The sequence below is a fragment of the Coccomyxa subellipsoidea genome (assembly GCF_000258705.1).
Source record: "Coccomyxa subellipsoidea C-169, whole genome shotgun sequence".
In the NCBI taxonomy this organism is placed as follows: domain Eukaryota; kingdom Viridiplantae; phylum Chlorophyta; class Trebouxiophyceae; family Coccomyxaceae; genus Coccomyxa; species Coccomyxa subellipsoidea.
In genome coordinates, this window is record NW_005178041.1 from 349140 (window position 1) to 368392 (window position 19253).

At 54.4% G+C, this 19253-nt stretch overlaps 4 protein-coding genes across 4 annotated transcripts; 1 reads left to right on the forward strand and 3 right to left on the reverse strand.

Moving 5' to 3' along the window:
- Window positions 1-358: 358 nt before the first annotated feature.
- On the reverse strand, window positions 359-4008 carry COCSUDRAFT_39428 (hypothetical protein; the record flags this gene model as incomplete). The annotated part of the gene is made up of 7 exons (XM_005650784.1): window positions 359-457; window positions 724-918; window positions 1526-1645; window positions 2147-2240; window positions 2566-2702; window positions 3329-3425; window positions 3857-4008. 7 exons carry the CDS (start codon window positions 4006-4008, stop codon window positions 359-361), a joined length of 894 nt encoding a protein of 297 aa, XP_005650841.1.
- A 763-nt stretch (window positions 4009-4771) lies between these two features.
- Window positions 4772-6305, reverse strand: COCSUDRAFT_52292 (hypothetical protein). Its single transcript, XM_005650785.1, has 4 exons — window positions 5958-6305; window positions 5777-5815; window positions 5536-5615; window positions 4772-5301 (listed from the first exon to the last, which is right to left on the reverse strand). Exons 1-4 carry the CDS (start codon window positions 6225-6227, stop codon window positions 5259-5261), a joined length of 432 nt encoding a protein of 143 aa, XP_005650842.1. The 5' UTR covers window positions 6228-6305; the 3' UTR covers window positions 4772-5258.
- Window positions 6306-6498: 193 nt separating this feature from the next.
- COCSUDRAFT_46029 (peptidase C19, ubiquitin carboxyl-terminal hydrolase 2) lies at window positions 6499-14999 on the forward strand (the record flags this gene model as incomplete). The annotated part of the gene is made up of 16 exons (XM_005650786.1): window positions 6499-6767; window positions 7068-7167; window positions 7333-7427; window positions 7566-7674; window positions 8093-8214; window positions 8601-8705; window positions 9259-9496; window positions 10070-10279; window positions 10613-10796; window positions 11218-11535; window positions 11809-11963; window positions 12608-12795; window positions 13116-13318; window positions 13575-14109; window positions 14298-14501; window positions 14856-14999. The coding sequence occupies exons 1-16, from the start codon at window positions 6660-6662 to the stop codon at window positions 14997-14999; spliced, it is 3018 nt and encodes a 1005-aa protein (XP_005650843.1). The 5' UTR covers window positions 6499-6659.
- A 366-nt stretch (window positions 15000-15365) lies between these two features.
- On the reverse strand, window positions 15366-17750 carry COCSUDRAFT_52293 (hypothetical protein). The gene is made up of 6 exons (XM_005650787.1): window positions 17663-17750; window positions 17303-17457; window positions 17034-17129; window positions 16607-16740; window positions 16220-16418; window positions 15366-16079 (listed from the first exon to the last, which is right to left on the reverse strand). Exons 1-4 carry the CDS (start codon window positions 17721-17723, stop codon window positions 16624-16626), a joined length of 429 nt encoding a protein of 142 aa, XP_005650844.1. The 5' UTR covers window positions 17724-17750; the 3' UTR covers window positions 15366-16079; window positions 16220-16418; window positions 16607-16623.
- Between the last annotated feature and the right edge of the window lie 1503 nt (window positions 17751-19253).

The window sequence follows — 19253 nt, forward strand, 5'->3', positions numbered from 1 at the left end:
CTGGCACTCAGAAAATGGATTCCCATGCGCACATAAAAGGTTGCGCGCTGCATGGCTTGAACGCAAGAACCTCTTTCCATTGTTTTATGTCACCCGGAATATTTTCTTCTAAACTCACTCCTCGGAGTATTCCCTTAAATGCACAGCATATGCTGCGCCTTCTGGAACTGCTGCAGTTACAGTCTCTGTAAAGTATCTGATAAACTTATGACGCTGCGCTGCCCCTCAATCTTGGCTGCCGCTTTGCTGACGACTTTGTTTCACCGTGCTGCAGCGCCACTTGGATGTCTCGCTTGTACTCCTATGTCCTTGTGCCACATCAGACGCACGGCACATCACTGCACAGAAAATCATCAAATCAGCATTCCACATGTGAAACGCGGATGTCTCCAATTACCGGCAAGAACTCCAGAACCGGCACTGGGCAGGCTTCCACATATTCGTCAACAAGATCGCACTCCAAGTGCCAGCACAGATCTCTGCTAAGCATCCTTCAACTCAAGTGTGACTGCAGCGACTAGCTCTTCTATAATTACACAAGTGAATGGCCAAGCTGGGCCAATCCCGCAGCAAAGCAGCCGGACCTATGAAAGCACAAGAAGAACCTGGAAACACTGGCAAGTATGCCGCATACCAGGAAGTGCCACAAGAGGGGGAGCTAGCAGAAGCACACCTAAGGCCCTTGAACCTTGCTACAGAGAGGACAAGGGTATTGTTGCGCACCGGGAAGGGCCAGACGGGTGAGTCGGCGGGCACAAAGAGCTCGCGGCGAACGGCATCGAAGTCCATGCGTGAAGTGGCAGCGCTGCTGCTGCCCCCGGCCTTGGCGTTCCCTCCCCCGCCCCGGCCCAGCAGCGCCTCGGCTGCGGCTGACGCTGCCGCCTTCCCGGTAGCGCGCGGCAGAGCCGCCTCGGCCACCTGTCGGAGATGACAAAATTGATTCTAATTCAAATTCAACAAGGAACCTTCTTGAGATATTTGAATAGAACGGGGCAGCCGGCTCAGCATCAGCAGGGGAGCTGAGGCCACCCAAGTTGGTTTGACATGAGTGGCCAGGGCTCGTGGTGCAGAGTGCAACGGCAGATGTGCAATGGCAGCAGAGCACCAATCAGCCTGCCCTTTCAGATGAGGTGATCTGTGTCAGCGACCAGTATTCATGGCAGCTGACAAGCCGACGTGCCAGGTCCAAATTTTTTGACCTGGCGGCAGCATTTCGGTGTGCGGTGAAGCCAATGCAACAGTGGCACTAGCTAGCAAATCTCACGAAGCTACTAAGAGTACTGAAGAGAGCGGGCAAACAATCGCAGCTATAAGGCCTGGCGGGCAGTTAGTGTTACTCGCACTGGCACGAATAAGACAAGGGCGCAAAGGCTGAGGATCTAGGCTGGACAGGCGAGAAAGCAAGGTAGGAAGCACTCTGGTCACACTCCAGCGCTCTCGAGAAGCCACAACGCAGGGTCTTGCACAGTACAGATTCAGCAGTTTTCACCACAGAACGCAAAAAAAAATTCCAATTCGGCCGTACCAGTGCAGAGGTGCCGGTCTGAAGGGCCTTGAGGCGTCCGCGGAGGTCCTTGTTTTCAGCCACAACAGAGCGCGCAGAGGCCGCCAGCTGATAGATGTGGTTCAGGTACACCAGCCGCTCCTGGAATAAAACACACCCACAGCCGGTCAGCACCCCGAGAGGTAATTATGAACATGGCCTAGCCTTTGAACATTGGACGGCTTGGCAGGCCAGCCTGTCTGACCTGCTCTGCATGCAGAGTCAGCGCATGCAGAACTGCAGGATCTTATCTTTTAGTCACCGATCAGTCATCAGAAGAGCCTAATACAAGCACCTGAGGCCCCATGCGGAAGTAGACGGTTACCAGCAACGCTTGATTTCAATAATGGCAATGACATCATGATAAGTGCCAAAGTGCATGTTGTAAGAAGTCACCCCGGCATGCCCTGCTGTCAGGAGGCAAGGTGCGCGTGCCGGTTTCCTGGAGGTGAAAGGCTGCAGGCAGGCCAAAGGCCGACACATATCCTAGCACTTCTCAGCTCGCCAGATCCAAGCAAGACCCAAGCCGCTATGGGCACAGTGGTGAAATTTTGCACCGGCCAGTCTACAAGCTCAAAGGAAAAACACCCGTGATAGTCTCACCTGTTCCAGGCGCGATATTTCTGTCTGCAGGCGGGAGACCGTTTCCATGCGCCGCTGCCGCAGCCGCTGCGCCGCGCGCCGGTTGCCCTCGCGCCTGAACAGGCAAGACGGTTACTGATTGTCAGACTTATCAGTCAGCTGCGTAGCAGCTCCTTTTGGGATTCTGGGCAGGATCTAGAAATGCCCAGCACAGAGGTGCCACCTCAACTCAGCAACATGCATGGTGTCTCTTGCTAGTTGAAAATGCGGCAGACTTAACAGAGCAACATTGGCAGGTGATGAGGCTTGTAAGCCTGTCCACACCGGACAGCCCCCCACGAATTCACTCCCCTCCAGTATGGCTGCAGAGCCTGCAGCATCAGAGCTGCAAGTGTGTGCACACACATTGTGATAGGGCAGGGAAGTGCAGCTGCACACACCTGCGCTCAAGTTTTTCTTCGTGGCTGAGCATGCGCGCGTCGGGGCACTTGGGCCGCTTGGCATCGTCGCTCGTTCCCCTCTCCTCGCCCAACAGACCCTCCAAAACGTCCGCGCTGCGCTTGCTGCCCCGGCTCGTCTGCAAAAATACCCACATTTGCAATGTCAGCGCACTTGTGTATCAGTGAATCAGTCACTCAGTCATCCAGTGACTTTGTCAGAGCCAGAATAGCCACCAACGCTGCCCTAGCTCGTCTGCATCGGCTGCAATGTGAGAAGAGTTCTTCGAGGCAGTTAATCATGTTCTCATAGCTTCCAGCCAACCTTCCTGCACAGATCCTGATTCACTAGAACCTGAGAAATAACCTGCAGCAGCCCACCGGACCATGACATGGCGCTTCTTATGAATCCAGAAGATGGAGAATGGAGAGCAGTGTGCAGGCCTATAGCTGGTCCATTGTTTGACTGTGTCCCGACAGTGCACAGCATGACACCCAAATACATCCTGGGTGAAGGCTGTGCTCCAATGGGACTCTGATGGAGAGATTGCTTCTTTTCAACGCGCACTGAAGGAAATCTAAAGGCCCGGATGTGATATTGGGTGTGTATGTGCAATCTGGAAAGGCATAGAAGACGTTGGGTTGCAGCTTAGAAGGGGACCCTTGCTTCGCAGCCACACATGTAAGATGGCAAACCACCTCAAATCCAGGGTTAATTGCATGGCATGTTTGCTTTTCCAGATAGATGCAGCTGGCAACAATTCACCTCTTCGTTGAGCTCCTCTGCATCGTCGCTGGCGTGTCTAGCACTGGCGCTGTGAGAGTAGCCCACTCCTATTGATGCGTCAGATGAACACTGGCCCCTGGGAAAAGCAGCAGCCATGGATAAGGGAAGTTCATTTAAAAAATGCCGATATCAGACAAATGATTGCATCTGACTGCTATTAAAATTGAGATTGACCGTGGACCAAAACTATTTGTTGCTGGGCATCTCGAAGCAGGCGACCCTTGGGTTGGTAGGTGAGCATGAGAAACCGACCCCAGGGGTTGGCACATTCCGAAGGATGCATATAACATGAACCCAAAGAAGACTTGTTATTGGAAGCTGCTGCAGTCGTTCCCCGAGATAGCACAGGCAGTGGCCACATCTTGGGATAACGGTGCGTCTCCGGGACGCAGGCTCAAGCCACAGCTGAGCTAGAACGGTCTCGGTTCATGCGATTGGATTGCCCTACAGGTTCTTAAAGGGACAGATCCTCACGAAAAGCACAACAAAGATGGAAGCAGTCCGTACTTGCTCTGTTTCGGAAGGGTGGTGCACATCTGCGGCAGTGTCTGGGCGATGTCGGCGATAGCATTCTGGAACTGGCGTGCCACTTGCGCATAGTTGTACTTTGACATGTCTCCCTGAGTCAGAAACACAGACTCTGCCTCCACCGCTGCCATGGTAAAGGCTTCTGCGCGAGCAACGGCTGATGGACCTCCGTACACAGAGAACACCTCGAAAGGGTGACTTCAGCTAAAGGAAGCGAGAGTACGGAGGCTGCGAACGGGTGCTTTCTTTATGTGCTTATAAACAAGCTTATGATCAAAATGTACCAAGCGACCACCGTTGATGTGCTCCCACCTGACTGACGATTTTGAAAGAAGTTTCAGATCACCCGTTCCAAATATGTCATCGCGAAACCCGGAAGAACCCAACGGACACATTGACCCCAACCCAAGGGTGCATTACAAGGGTTGGAGGTGCTCCGAGAATCTTGCGTTCTTGGAAGTGCATGGGGGCCTCAACACGAGCCACTGGCAGCTAGTGTGGAACAACATCATGTTAATACTGCATGTGATGCGTAATTTGATCATCATTGGTCATGTCATGTCATCACACTTATGCCATGGCAGTCACTGCATGCCATGATGGCACCGTGCCTGCCGGGCAGGCACGGTGCCTTCCAGGCGGACTGATCACAGGATTTAACACAGCTGAAACCGACAGTCCTGGATAGGGCCTAAGGAGTGTGTACACAAAGATGACTTGCAACCTCAATTGAGGAAATGCACAGAAAGTTTGGCAGAAAGATTGCATGCATGGCGGCCATGGCCACCGCCGCCGACGGTGACGGGCCGCGAGAATGCTGGCATGCGGATCATCCATGTGTGATTGGCCCTCAAAATAAACAGAACAACAAGCACATCTTCCAAAACAGTCTCTGCTGGGCAAGGGACTCTTTTACAAATGCTATGGCCAGTACATAACGATCCAAGACTCTCCAGAAGGCAAAAATTCCAACAACTTGCTTAAAGACCGTCAGGTGACCCTCGAGTTGTAGTCTCAGTTCAAGACCTCTCAATCCATGCCACACATCACAGTTTTAATGACCTCCAAGCTTCTGAAGAGTCTGTATACCAGGCTCAGGTTTGGGCTCAGAGCTACTGAGCTAGTACAATCTTGTCTCTAATGGATGCCAGCTGGGCAACACCTCTTGAAAGGAGCACCGCCCAGTGTCTGCAATGGTCTTCTTCAGTGTCAGCAGCGCAAGCAGTAACAGAATCTTATGAGGTTCTGATCAGTAACGAGCTCGTTAAGAACTCATGTAAGCGAGCTCGTTAGGAACTGATTACCGGTAAAGCAGCAGAGCCTCCAGTGCCATGAGTCTGTCTGCCCCCACTGACCCCACTGCTCGCTTCCAAAACATTTCTCAGCGGTACAGACCGCCAAAGCCAGCTGCCACCATCTTGTTCCTGCGCGCACATCCACACCCCATGTTAGTACCAAGCTGACAAATCACCTATTCAGTTTCAGTACCCAGGGCCACTGCTTTGACTGGTAAGAGAGATTATGGCCAGCTGATTGCACAGTATAGGCTACTATGAATGTGTGGGCACCAATCCCTAGATCCACATGTGCATGCAACCTTCCTAATGCTAGTATGCATGCAAATTGATTGGCTGACAGGCTTGAAAAGGGCGGCTTACTTTGCAGTCTTGCGGGCCTGGCGCAGATTGATGCCCTGCTCAATCTCACGCTCCCGCGCCAATGTCAGGAGCTGCGCAATCTGCAGAAACCGCAGTGACAGACATCAGTACAATTTGACTTGATCCGTGAATTATTTCAATGACTTGTACTTATACAGGCAGCTGCATGAGAAATTGAGAGTGCAGAGCACTTGGCAAGGTGACATCTGTACTCTCAGCAACGCAGGGGAGCTAGGCTCACCTTTCTTTGGTGGAAGGCGAAGTCGCTGGGCTTGAAGGGCTGCGTCAGGGCATCAAACCATCAGAAAGCTGTGGCAAACATTAAGAGGCATCCAACTTAAAAAGAAGCATAAGATGCAGCTTGCTGCAACAAGCTGTTCCCTTCAAAGAAAAGACAGTGGAACTTCCAGCAAGTCGCCCACCTGCTTCGTCTTCTGCGCCATCCGCAAGTCAAAGAGTGACCTCTTTGACTTTTGCACCTCCTCCTGTATTTGACTGGCGTCCAGAGATCTGAACTCTGAGGCCTTCGTTGGCTTCTTCTTTCCTGCTGCATCTGCCTCTGCTACCACGGGTGTTGCCCTCAACAAGGGTAATCTGAGCAACGGTCTGGGTCTGGCTGACAGAAAAAACGCTGCGTTGCACCTGAAGGAGCTCTGTGAGCTAGCTAAAGAAAATGAGGTTGCTGGAACCATCGCACCCAACTTTGCGACAGGCACAGAACCTTGCCGTAAGGTCTCGCTTCCCTTCTATCAAAAGATTGTCCTCTTGGATCCGAGTTTCGACTGCATTCACTGGCAAAGCGCTTGTTGGCATCATGCGGCTCACAAGATTGGATTAAATTATCGTTCCCCCTTGAGACCCTGGATTATAATCGCCGTGTTGAGGGAATAAAATTTAGGGCTTGCACTGGCTAGGCGCAGAGTCTGATTTTGGCCTGCATTCGTTCGAATGATCTTGATTCATGAATTTCATTAGTTATTAGGTTGGTTATAAGGATCCAAGATACTGGTCGCTTCGAGGGCAAGTTGTTGACAAGAAGAAATTGTTGCTCACTTCCTGTCATTGCCTTTCTTGCTACTCGCGCCTGAGCTCATTACTCGATGTGAGTCTCATACAATACAGAAATGAAGGAGAAGTGTATCCATCACAATGCATGGAAGGAGCGAGCAGGGGGCGAAACCGCCTATACGCCCATTCAGCGGAGCCTTCGTGTTTTGTGGGTCGACAAATTGGTACGTTAATGTCACATGTTCTCTTTTTCTTTGATCTAGGACGTTGTGCGTCCCATACGGATGCGTGTTGGATGCCTCTTTCGAGCCTGACGTATCTCGGTGCTCGTCAAGAGCACTTTACGAGACACCTCCTCCCCAAATCGGCCGCAGATTGTTGCATTCAGGGCACCAAATAGGACAGTAATTTGATCTTGTGTGTGACTGTGTGCGGTCGCCCCACTGTGCACAAACAAGATCTCCCAGTTTCTGCAAATAGCCACCTGAGCAATCGGGTGAAGACGCCTCGCATTGCCTTCGCAGGACCCCACAAAAGCTTCCAAGCGTCCAGCAGTTGTCTGCATGCACTGTGCAGCAGTCGGGAAGGGGCTAGAGAGGCACTGCAGCGAGCATGCCTCAACTGGTGTGTGTGCACTCCGCAGACTGTGCCTCCTTCAATCATCGTGACAGCATGGACATCTCTACGTATTCCAGTGTATCAACTTTGGTATTCAAAGCACAATAATCCCTCTGATCAGTGCTTTACCAACGTGCCCGGCCCATCTTACAGTGAGGATGCTCCTTGCAGGGCACCCCCTGGCGCTGGATGTGCAGAGGTTAGAGCTGTACTGCTGCGCCTGCCGCGATAACATCTATGACCCAGACTTTGACCGCTGCGTGTCGGTGGGACACCCTTCCTTCTTTGGGCCTTACCCCCCACACTCCTTGCAGGGACAGACACCCTTGTTGCCTATGCAGGATCTAGCGCTGCATGCATCAGGCTACGTACATAATGATGTGTGTCTCTCCTTTTTCAAACAGGGTGCTGCGGCGTTGGCCTTGTCAGTGGACAACAGCAGTGCGGCTGCCAGTGGCGCCAAAGCGCCGCCGGCCGCCGCTGCGAACGGCCACAAGCGGAAACGCATTGAGGGTGAGTCATCCCTGTTAGGGCTGATTACTCATGTGCCCGTCCACTACCGGCGCTTTCAGGGTTCCCATGGGGGACTTTGTGCCCTGGAAATATATTGCATAGCAGCAATGCATGCACGCAATCAGGACAAAGCATGCAGCTTTCTTGCCAGCGAAGGGCCGCGCAGCAGAGTTCCATCCTCAGGGGCCCAGCTTACTGACAGAGATTAGACAGCAGCAGTTTGCAGAGTTTTCTGTGTCTGGCAACTCTGCGAGCAGCTGGCAGTTAATATATGGCTGAAAGAAGCTGCTCAGACGGAAACTGACAGGGATGCAGTGGATGGGGCATGCCTTTTCGCCGAGCGACCTGCAGCTGATCTGTGCCTGAAAGAACCTGGTCAGTGGAAGATTGACGGGGATGTTGTGTCTGTTGAATACAGAGTCTGCGAGCGGCCCGCAGCTGATGGCTGCCAGGGGTATCAGCCGGGCGCATGATCTGCCTTTTGGGCTTCGCGGCCTCTCCAACCTGGGCAACACCTGCTTCATGAACAGCGTGCTGCAGGTGCGGCTCTCCTTGCCCTAGCTCCACCTTTCCCACGAAAGCACCACTGCAGAGAGATACTGGAGAGACGGACATTCTATTCCTGACATGCTGTTGTCACTGGCCGTCCGTGTGCAGCTGTGCTTGCCTTTGCTCTAATTTCCATGTTAGCATCCCTGCAGAAGCTTTCCACAGTTGGGCACACTTAGCAGTCAGGACCTTCTATGTATCACATGCGGATGTCAGCGTGCATTGTGTCCTTGATCCTGGTTTGCTTACTGCTCTCGAGGACTTTCCGTGGGTTGCCTAGTACTATAGCTGCTGGTAGACAGTGATATATTTGAGATCCTGCACACAATTGGTTCCTTGATACGGTACCTGAGAATTGTCCGTTGCCGCCTGATCAGGCGCTGCTGCATGCACCGCTTCTGCGCAACTTCTACCTGGGGGGCTCGCACTCGGCTGCTCTGTGCCCCCACCGCCACTCCAAGCCCTGCCTCTCCTGCGAGCTGGTGAGCTCCTTGGAATGTGTTTACCGTTGGCTCCTACCTCTTTTTGTTGTCACCTGATTGCGCCTGCATGTGTTCCTCCATGTGGGCATTGGTCTGCAAGGGACCCTGCAGCCCAGCAACCCCATTATTTGAGAAGCTGGAGAAGCAAGCCAGTGCTATGGTTTCGCGACTCAATCAGCTGACTCCAAGAAGCCTGATAATTGCAAAAGGCCTTGTAGGCTTGTCCCTCTGGAAAGATAGCCCATGAAGGAATCTACTGCCGCCAGTCCGGGGCGCATGGCAGCATGGTCTGTTCTTGTTGGCGTACCAGTTGTGTGTTTGCTTTGATATGTTTCTTTTACTGCTTGATAGACTCAATTTGTTGAACAATTTCTGAGATGCCCAAGGGTCATGCTTGGTTCTCTGGCGAGTCCATCATCAAGGGGTAGGGATCTTGGCAGCCTTTATTGCAGCTTGTCTGCAGACGCACCTTGCTTCCGGCAGGAATATCGTGTGTCTTTCCTATTTCTGAGATGGGGGTAGATTCTGAAGGCAAGCCTGGGGTGCACGGCAGGATGGGCTCTTTTCTGCAGCCTATTCGGGTGCGAGCTCGCCCTTCAGTCCGGCGGCGTTCCTGTACGCGTGGTGGTGCCACGCGGACCACCACCTGGCAGGCTACCAGCAGCAGGACGCACACGAATTCTACCTCTTCGCGCTCTCCGGACTCTCGCATTCTCGCCTGCCCAGCGATTCAAGCAACGAGCTGACAGCTGCGGCTGCCTCCGCTGCCGCACCTGCAGAGCGCCAGACAGGTGGGCCCCCGATGTCCTGATATCTGCTCCGCCTGAAATGTACAGAATGATGTTGTTGTCACGGCATCATGTCGCGACTGCGGAGCGCCAGACGGGTGGAATCTTGATATCTATTGGATCATGCAAGGCACATGTGCCCCATACTGCTGGGCCGGGAGCAGTGTACATTTTCAAGCACAACATGCACACCATGCAGTCTCTGTGCAACTGTGGGGAAGAGGAAGCACTCCAACATGTGCACAGAATGGCTGCATCATGCGCTGCTGTCAAGCCGGCAAATGATGGTACGCTGGCAGTTTGGGTTGCCATCGGCTACGCCGACCACGACAACCGCAAGAATCAAAGCTCGCATCACACATCAGTTCCCCATGCAGAGCATGCACACGCCGAGAGTTCCGACAGGCAGCTGTCATGCGTTAAAAGCTTATATGTATGCATGCGTTGCATGTAATGCCAGGCGCCCTTCCTCATTTCATGGCGCTCGCGCTGCCTTGTATGTCGTGCATCCTTCCTGGCGTCAATGGTGTGCATGAAGGAAATGCTTGTACTAGTCAAAGTGCCTCTTGCCTGCAGGCGCTCTGGAGGCTCCCAGGCCGGTGAAGCAGGAGGCGGGCAGCGCCGGCTGGCAGGTGCCGGTTACAGATTTTCTGGACCTGACCTCTGACCTCGACAGCTGCACCCTGCCCAGCTTCTTCTCTCCGTCCCACAACCAAGAAGAGGCCAAGCCCTGCGCAGACGACCGCACTGCCTCAAATGAGCGGGCTTCCTCCTCTGGCGGCTCAGGTGCGCTGCTCAGTTGAGTTGCACGTTCCTCTGCAGGGTAGGGATGCATCACCAGGGATTTTGCTGGCCTGAAACGCCCACTGAAGCTCCTGAAAAGAGACCACCAGGGCGGTCGCCGCAGAATGTGCACAACCGAAGAAATTTTGTGGGACTCGGCGTGTCAATTCTCATACCTTACACCCTGATCCTCGGAGCATTGGGCGGTCAGGAGGAAGGCCTTCCCCCGGTGGGGGCATATCCGCAGATACTGCATTGGTGACCATCCAGGTTGGCGCAGCACATTGAGGTCTTCTGAACAGCTGGTGACTGTGCTGTGTACACATGCGTTATTAGGCGCAGAAGAGGCCGAGAGCGCGCTGCAGCGCATCTTCGGGGGCCTGTTGCAATCGGACGTCATGTGCTGTGCGTGCGGCCACACCTCCACAGCACTCGACCCTTTCCTCGACATTTCCCTGGACATCAAGCCTCCCCCGCTGCCGCCCGCGCCCCTGCTGCGACCGCCGGGGCCCATGCACAAGTACGCACTTGCATTCATACCACCTTTTTGGATACTGTCCGTGCCACCCAGGGACAAGACTGAAGCAGGACTAACACGTAGATACCATTGTGAAGTTACCAGGGCTCATGCAAAAGGGCGCGCACGTTGCCTTGTCCTGTCTCGGGGCTTCTTTACACGAATTGAGCCCTGAGGACAGTAGCAGGCAGCAATGGCGACTCTGCATTGTGGCGTATTTTGGGCATTAATGCATATTTTGACGTGGCAGAAGTAGCTGAACACGTGTCCTTGTGGGTGGAGGAATATAGGTATCAGATGCTTGTTGAGGAGTGAAGACTTGTCATTTGTGGGTTTGAAATATAGGATCCTACTTCCCGCCCTTGCTATGAGGGCAGGAAGCACGTTAGCGCTGTATTGAGTGAGCGTCATGTGATGCACACAGGCAGGCGAATGCGCAGCGGAGGCTCTCAGGCGCGGCGGCGATGGCGGTGGCGGCAGCGCAGAAGCGCGCGGCCAGCGTTGCCGGCGCCGATCCTTCGGTCGGCACCTCCGGCGAGACGGCTGCGCCGGCCGGGGCCGGCCCGGCCGCGGCTGCGGTGGCGGCGGCTTCTGCAGCAGCTGCCTCGCAGCTGCCAGACGACCGCGCGTCGCCGGACACGACGGCGACGTCCGCCGTTGGCGAGGCGGCCAGCGCGGCGCCCGGCGCAGGGAACGCCGTTGCAGGCGGGGACAACAGCAGCGAGTCATTGGACATCGTTGGGTGAGTCACTTCTCCACTGCCTCTTGCACATGAATCCCGTCTACGCAAGTGCTCCTGTTCCGTGAGAGATTGTTGTCTTACTGCTGCATGATGCCCATTTGCGAGGCAGCCCTCTCCTCTCACCTTTGCCACTTGCTGCGCCACGATGGCTGCATGACTCTTTCATAATGCTGCTTAAGCAGTGTTCATCTCAGCACTTGCGCGTCGATACCTTGAACCCACAATCCGTCAGACAGTGCTGCTTGTTGACAAGGGGTACATGTTCATCTGCAGATCGTACACGAGGGAGCCGAGCCCCCAGGGGACAACATCGCCCCTTCTGGAGGCGGGCGGCAGCGGCGGCACCGCCCGGCGCGGCAGCACAGAAGGTGACGGCTACCACAGCAGCGCGCATGAAGCATCGGCCCCTCCTGCAAGCACTGCCAGAGGTAAAGGTTGTTTGACTATTGGCACAATTTCACAGAGTGGTCTTTTCTCTGCAATCCGTCCGGGGAGTCTGCCCCTACTTCTAAAAGGCCAACTCACAAGGTCAGCAAGAGGACCAGACAAGGAAGGCATGTGCAAATGCAAATGCGAATGCACCCGCAAGCACCACCAGAGGAAGAACTGAATCCTTCCTGGGCTCAGATTGGCACCCAAGTGCCCTTGCAGTTGAGCCAGCCTGTATGACCTGGTGCCTAAGACCCAAGACAGGGCTGGCTTGATCAAATCGGCTACTTTGTTTGCAATAGCACCTGATTTTGGGCCATGGCTTACTCTTAGCCAGGCGTGTCTGCAGTGCTGCCTACTCTTTCAAGTGCCTTCATATTGTGCGGGCTAAGCTGGCATCATTTTTACATATAAGTGTACTTAGGGAATTGGGTCAGTCCAATAAAAAAAACATTGCCGTGCCAGAGAAGTAGTTGTAGCTGTTCACAAGCAGGGAACGCAGGAAAAGACATACTCGCGTGCCGCCTGCGCGCTTTCCTATCATGCCTTCCAAGTGCCTGCTTCATCTACACCACACATGCTCCTTTCAGTCCACGGCTGTGCCACGTGTGTACTGAGTGCTGACTGGACTTCACGGTGACAGGCGCACTGAGCTCTGAGGGCGCCAGCAGCGGCATCATGGGCGACTCACAGGCCGGGTTACGGGATGAGGTTCTCACCTCCCCTGCTCCAGGGGGCGATGATGCAATGGACGGTGGCCAGTTCTGGCGCCCCACCTCTGCCCCACTCCCCTCCTCCACCCAGCGGCCGCCGTTTGCCCCAGCTCCAGCTGTGCGTTGTCCTGTCCTTCCTACCCGCAAACAATGTTGCGGTTCTGGGCATTGTCTGCAGTGTTGTGATTGTTTGCATTGCCTGCGGGCCTCTGAAATGAGCCTTGCTAGCCTTGCCATCTGCAGGAAGTGCTCTAATGCAGACAGTTATGAACCTGCCATCTCCTTGGGTGCACTTGTTTTGCTGCAATTGCTGTCTTAGCCTCTTCTTGCAGAATTATTCTCTAGGACTGCTTGACCACAGCCACCTCTGTTGCCCGTGCACACAATGTCAAGATCCGAATTCGCACTCCGGAAATGTTGATTGTCTGGTGGCTGCAGCCGGTGCGGCCGCGATCGGGGGGCACGGGCAAGAAGCAGCGGCCGACGCGCTGCATGAAGTGCGCGACTTGTTTGAAGCCGCAGCTGAAGAAGGCGTGCCTGCGCAACAAGGCGCTGCGCTCTGCAGGCAACCTCGCCGCACTAGACGAGCCCCCGCCACCTGTCGCTGACCTGGCTCTGCCCGCCTTAGCTCCCTTGAAGAGGTGCGACTAATTCACTAATGATCTTTTGGCTGTGACCACCCTGAGTCTCATCTGAAGCGCCCTTTTCCCCCTTCAGCTATCTGTTTCTGTTGGCTTTGATCCTGATGAGCAGTCCTCGTTGAGCCGGCACGGTGCTGCACGAAAGCACTCCAATCCTTCAAAAGGAAACCACAGTTGTGCATCTTTCTGCCCTCCCATACCGTGCTTGCCTTTTCTGGGGGCGGTGTACTTAAGGAGAGTTGTGCATGCGGCGCAGGATGCCAAATGCAGAGGAGGAGGTGCAGGGCGGGATCAGCCGCTCCGGCAGCTTCACCTTCCCGACACGCGGCAGCCTCCCGCTGCCGGTCACGCCGCGCAGCCCGGCCCCGGCTTCCGCAGCCGCCGCCGCCCTGGCACCCGCCGGTCCCTCCCTGCTGACTCACCGCTCAGTCACCGCCGACAGCGCCGCAGCCGCAGCCGGTAGCCCGGAACTGGCTGCCGCCGCGCCGCGCAGCGGCACGGCCTTAGAGTCTGCGGCGGCGGCCGCCGCCGCATCCAACGCCGGGGGGACTCCCGCCCCCGCCGGGGTGTACGGGGCCGCGGCGCCGGATTGCCCGGGCCCCGTAACGGCGCAGTACGGGGCGGCGAGCCTGGTGGGCTGCTTGCACCGGTTTGTGCGGCCGGAGAGCCTTGGGCCGGGGGAAAGGTGGACGTGTGAGCGGTGCCGGCTGCAGCAACGCGCGGTCAAGCAGATGTCAATCCGGCGGCTGCCGCCCGTGCTTTGCCTGCATGTTAAGCGCTTCGAGCACATGGTGCGATTGTTGCACTGAAACAGCCTTGGCCATGACGTGTACCTGTAGTTTTGTCTGTTTCCCTTGTGATCCTGGTGAAGTGACACTTTCAAGCATACTTGTCTGCTTTTAGGACCAGTACTGTGCATACAGGGGTGTTTCTGTTACTGATTTGTTTGGCTCTATAAAGAGGCTGTGCTGTGGTGCAGGGCGTGGGAAAAAAGCTGAATACGCCCCTGCTCTTCTCAGCACACCTGGACGTTCGCCCGTACCTGTCCTCGACCGTGCTGCAGAAGCGGTTCACAGTCAAGAGGCCGCCAGAGCGGCGCAAGAACGGCCTCTCTGATGACTCCGATGAAGTCAGCGTCATCTATGAGCTGTACGCTGTTGTGTGCCACCGTGGCAACCTGCAGGTGCGCTGCAATTATTTTCTGCTCCTTTCTGGGTTTACTGTGGGGTTGCAGGGATTTGGCTGGGTCAGTGTATCGGTGCTGGCAGTGCCTTCAGCTTGCACGCCCATGTCGAAGCAAAACGCAGTACAAGTGTGTGCCATGGGCGTGGCTTTTCATCCCAAGCCAACTGGGCCATCTCCTTTGCATTTGCTGCAGCTGTCAGCTGTCAAGACACTAATCAATAGGCCTTTGTTTTGGTGGCATCGGAAGGGAAATGTGCAAGGGACACTCGCTGTAACTTGAGTCTTTTGGGCAGACAAATGCGGACATGTTGAGCACCTGTCAGACTTTACAAATAAGGCTGCTGGTGTGCAGGGAGGACACTATGTGGCGTATGTCAAGTGCGGCAACTCCTGGTACCTGTGCGACGACGGCTTTGTGCTCGAAGTGGATGAGGCAACCGCATGCAGCCCCAACGCATACATGCTATACTACCGGCACACCTCTGTGCGCGCTTGAGTGGAAAATCTGGAAGCGTGGAGCCTCCTGAGTCGAGTACAAACAAGTGACAGCCCAAGGAGAAGACATGCAGGAAACCAGGATGAGGAGAATAGATTTGGCTAGTGCCAGTTAATCCGTCAGGCAGAAGTAGTGTGTAGAAGATTATTTATTTCTGGAATGACATACATGCGAAGAATTCTAGTGGCAATCCAAGATAATGCAAAACATGGCTCTTGCTGATTGAACATGCTTCACGGCATGTCCTGATGCAGATCAATTGGAACTCCTTTCTGTGATCATGGCACGGCAAATTGCAGAATGGAGTGAAGGAGGCAGCATATGCAAAGTGGGAAGGATGAGTTCTCGTTATGATCGCACTTTATTATTATTATTATTACACGCTTTTTCGCACTTATAGCTGCTTTAATCTGCTAGACTGCTAAATTGCCAAGGCAACCATAGGCACCCTAGCTAGCTTGACCCGTACAAGTGTAGCACAAAGCAATGCATCTTCACTGGCTATGCTGCAAGCATCTATTGCAGTGTTGCACTTGAAATCAAAATTGGAACCCTCACAGCATTGGTGCCGCATCAAGATATGTTCCGCTGCCATTGCCAAATGTGGATTTTAGGGGCGACCAAAGAAGTTTAAGAGACTCCTAGGAGGCCTGTTTCAGATGCAAGCAATGCTGCATGCCGCAATGACTGTACGAGTGCAGCAGCTAGCTGAACATCTAGTTAAATGGGCAAAGGAAAATGGCCCCCTTCAAGACTGTCAGAAGCAATGTGGAAAGGAGATCCGACAAGGTCACTGAGGCCACTGCGGTGCTGGCTGCTCTCATCAGTGCACTTTATCAATTTTCATATCCAAAGGGCCTTCCTGCTCAGGGAATTTCATCGTCCGAAGTTGAAAGTGGAGCAATCACCAAGCTCAGATTCCTATCAGGTGCAATTGCCGGTGCCAGTGGCGGCATTTCCTCAAGTTGCCTGTCTGCCCGCAAGCGCTCCTACATCTCCATGCATGCACTTGAAGGTGGTCTGCGGCACTGCAAACACAGCCTGGACTTGCTCCAAGTCTGCCTCTGTTGAAGACAAAGCCTGCGACCAATTTCACGGCTGCTATATTAGGATCCTGTCAAGAATATATTCTGCCGTGCAAGCTTCATGCGGTGACACAGTTGTCCGCAAAATGACATGGTCATTTGCTGTGTCCAGTCAGGGGAGGGGCATTTGCTCACCACGCGGAAGAGCACGGCAAGGTCTTGCACCCTGTCTTGCATGTCGGCAAGCTTGGCCTGCAGTGCCGGAAGCTGGGATTTCTCATCAATGCCACCTTCTGGGACCCACTCATAGAGGACATCTTTGCACCCTCACAACATGCGGCGCAATGAAGAGGAATGTGTACTGCCGGCCAGCATCCTGTCCCCCTCTCATGACCTGCAGAAGGACTCACTGCAGTCAGCGCTAAGAGCTCGTGTCAGACGGGGCTGACAACCTCAATGCATAATGGTGCGGACTGCACTGTGCAAATGCTTGCCACTGGCATGTGCCAAACACTTGTCCCTAGATTGACCAGCCTGTCAGCAAATCAGCTTGTCAGGGCAAGTGTGCAGAGAGAAGCAAACCTTGTCCAGCAGCAGAGTCATTTCCGTGATGAGATCCTGCTTTGTCTTGATAAGTCCCAGCAGGAGCAGTGACTGTTGCATGATCTTTCTCGCCTCTTGTGCCTCAAATATATCTTTGACATTGTCCACTGGCCCTGCCGAAGCATTCAAGGATGTGCAGTGTGGCAGAGGCAGCACAAGAAGGAGCACAGGAAGGAACAGTGGCAATGAATATGTTCATATGCCATCACATGACCGCACATGGCGCCTGGAGGAGCACATGTGAAGGTGCAGAACCCCAGCCAGCGGCTGCCATCTAAGCGCAGCTTGATATCCCAACCACATGCAAGCTGCATTCTGGCATGCATGCCCCGCAACATATCCAAAGACTTCATGCCAGCAACACCTCCAGGAACTAGCTGTCAAATGCAAAATAAGATTTACCTACCTGAGCGGACGCCCGCCCCATCAAGGGCCTAATTTGAGCGGTCATCAGCTGTGTGCGTTGCACTGCCGGTCCAGAGTCCGTAACTAATGCTGCGACCTGCATATCAGGATTAATGTCATGAAAAGAACATTGGATTATCGCTTTTCAAAATTTGGCCACAAAATACCTGACACGCAAGGGTTGAAATGCAGACTCGATCCATCAGAGCACAATCCTCTCATGTGCATGCATGAAGGGTAAAAGGGAATGGCTGACATGACAGGGTGTACCTGTGAAGAGAGGCTCTGATTGAGGGCGCGTAAGTTGTTGCGGAGAGCGCCACTGCCTGTCATCAGCATGGTCTTCCGGTGCCACCTGTCCATTGATGCGTCCCGGAAAGGAGCGAACCTCCCATATACCGCATTCATTCTGGCCCACTTGGTCCCTGCACAAGGAGCAGCAGCGCGAGCTCAGCAATTCCCTTCGACAAAGCCCATACTGACAAGAGCATTACAGCCCGCGCGAGAGATAGAGCATGGTGTCCTTTGTTAGGCTTTGTGTCCATGAACCATCACAGCGGATCACCCAGGGTCCTACGATGGGCTCAGAAGAGCGGCATGGCGCAGTCGCAGGAGGCGGCAGATGCTCACCAGACAATAAGTCATCCCCGGCAGCGCCGTCCCGGCCGCGCTTCTTCCCGGTGTTACCCATGATAGCTTCTGCTGGCGTCTCGGTGGCGGCGGCCGCCGCGCGGTCAGGCACGCGCTCAAGCAGCTCGTGGTGCAAGTCCAGGAGTGAGTCGGCCTGGCCGACGGCGCAGCCCGTGGAAGCCTGACCGCAGCTCTGGTGCCACCGCGCATGCCGCCGCATGCATGTGCGGCCGGACCAGCCTGTTGGACGCCTGCACGGAGATCACCGCAGTGAGCAGAGTCTTTATGCAATGCTGTTCCATGAATGCTGTCTGCAAGGAATAAGCGAAGTGCAAAGGGAACTGTCATGCAGGCAAGATGGGTCACATGTCAGCACCAGATGGAAGCTGTCCCCTGCAAGAAACCGCCTACAGACTGTGCTTGGTATGCAGGTGGGGCCATGGCAGAGTGCCATGCATAAACCAAAGAAGCCACTCACCTGCAGGCAGCTCTGCAGGAGGATCCGCAGCTCGAGCGCTGGTTCTTCACCGCTGTCCCCTTTGCCCTTTCACGCGCCGCCCTGTCCCGGTTGATAATTGCCATGTCAGCGGCGGTGGTGCCGGCCCTGGCCGCCTCAGACTCGCGCTCCAGCGCAGCCGCCTCCTCATCGACCTCATCCTCTGTGGGTCAATAAGAGCTCTTGCATTAAACATAGTGACGGTGTGAACTTCCAAAGCTGAACATGGGAGTCTTTCAAGCTTGCACATGGGATGCTGCATATGAAATTAATTTTTATGTACACATAGCTGAACATGTATTCTGCGCATGGGGATGAGGCCACTGACCTGATGTTGGGCCTTGATCTTGATCGTCACTGTCCCATTTGTGACAGCAGATTCTGGCTCTGCTCTGGCCCCCTGCTCGTCCCCCAGCTGCCCCTCATACTCCTCAGAACCTGCCTCCACGTCCCTACAAAATGTGCAGTGGATCAATTCTACTACCTCATCCACGCCCATCCCAGTCCTGCCAGCATCAATCAATGAGGGCGATGTCCCGAAGATCCGAGCAGCAACTACTTGGTGGAATTTCTCACTCAACAGATGGCCCAGAACGTGGGCCCTGGCCAGCAGCATGGGAAGGGAAGACTCACTCGTCTTCTGAAATGGCGTCCTCGGATTCATCACCAAAGACGGCGTCTCGGCTGACCCTTCTTCCTTCATACTCTGGGTCATCCAAGTCTATGCCTCCCCTAAGCGGCAGCCCCTTCTCTCCCTTCCTTGGCCTGCACACATGTGAACGCTAATTTTCCGCCATTTACAGGATCATATCAGATCCTGAATGTCTATGCCTGCTTCGCCGCCTCAAAAGTAGGCAGTTCGACGTATCACCTCACCTGTGGTGCCCAATTTTGAGCTCATCATCCGTCTCTTCCACCACAGCCTCCTCACCAAAAATCCCCGCTTCAGGATCATGCTCTGTGCACAGGAAAGCCGTAGTTCAAGACACGCAATGAATTACACTGAGAGCAAGAACACCAGACACCAGGGTGGAGGCAAGGTGAAACACCAGATGGTATTCATCATTGATGCAACATTTGGTCTCCATTGTAACA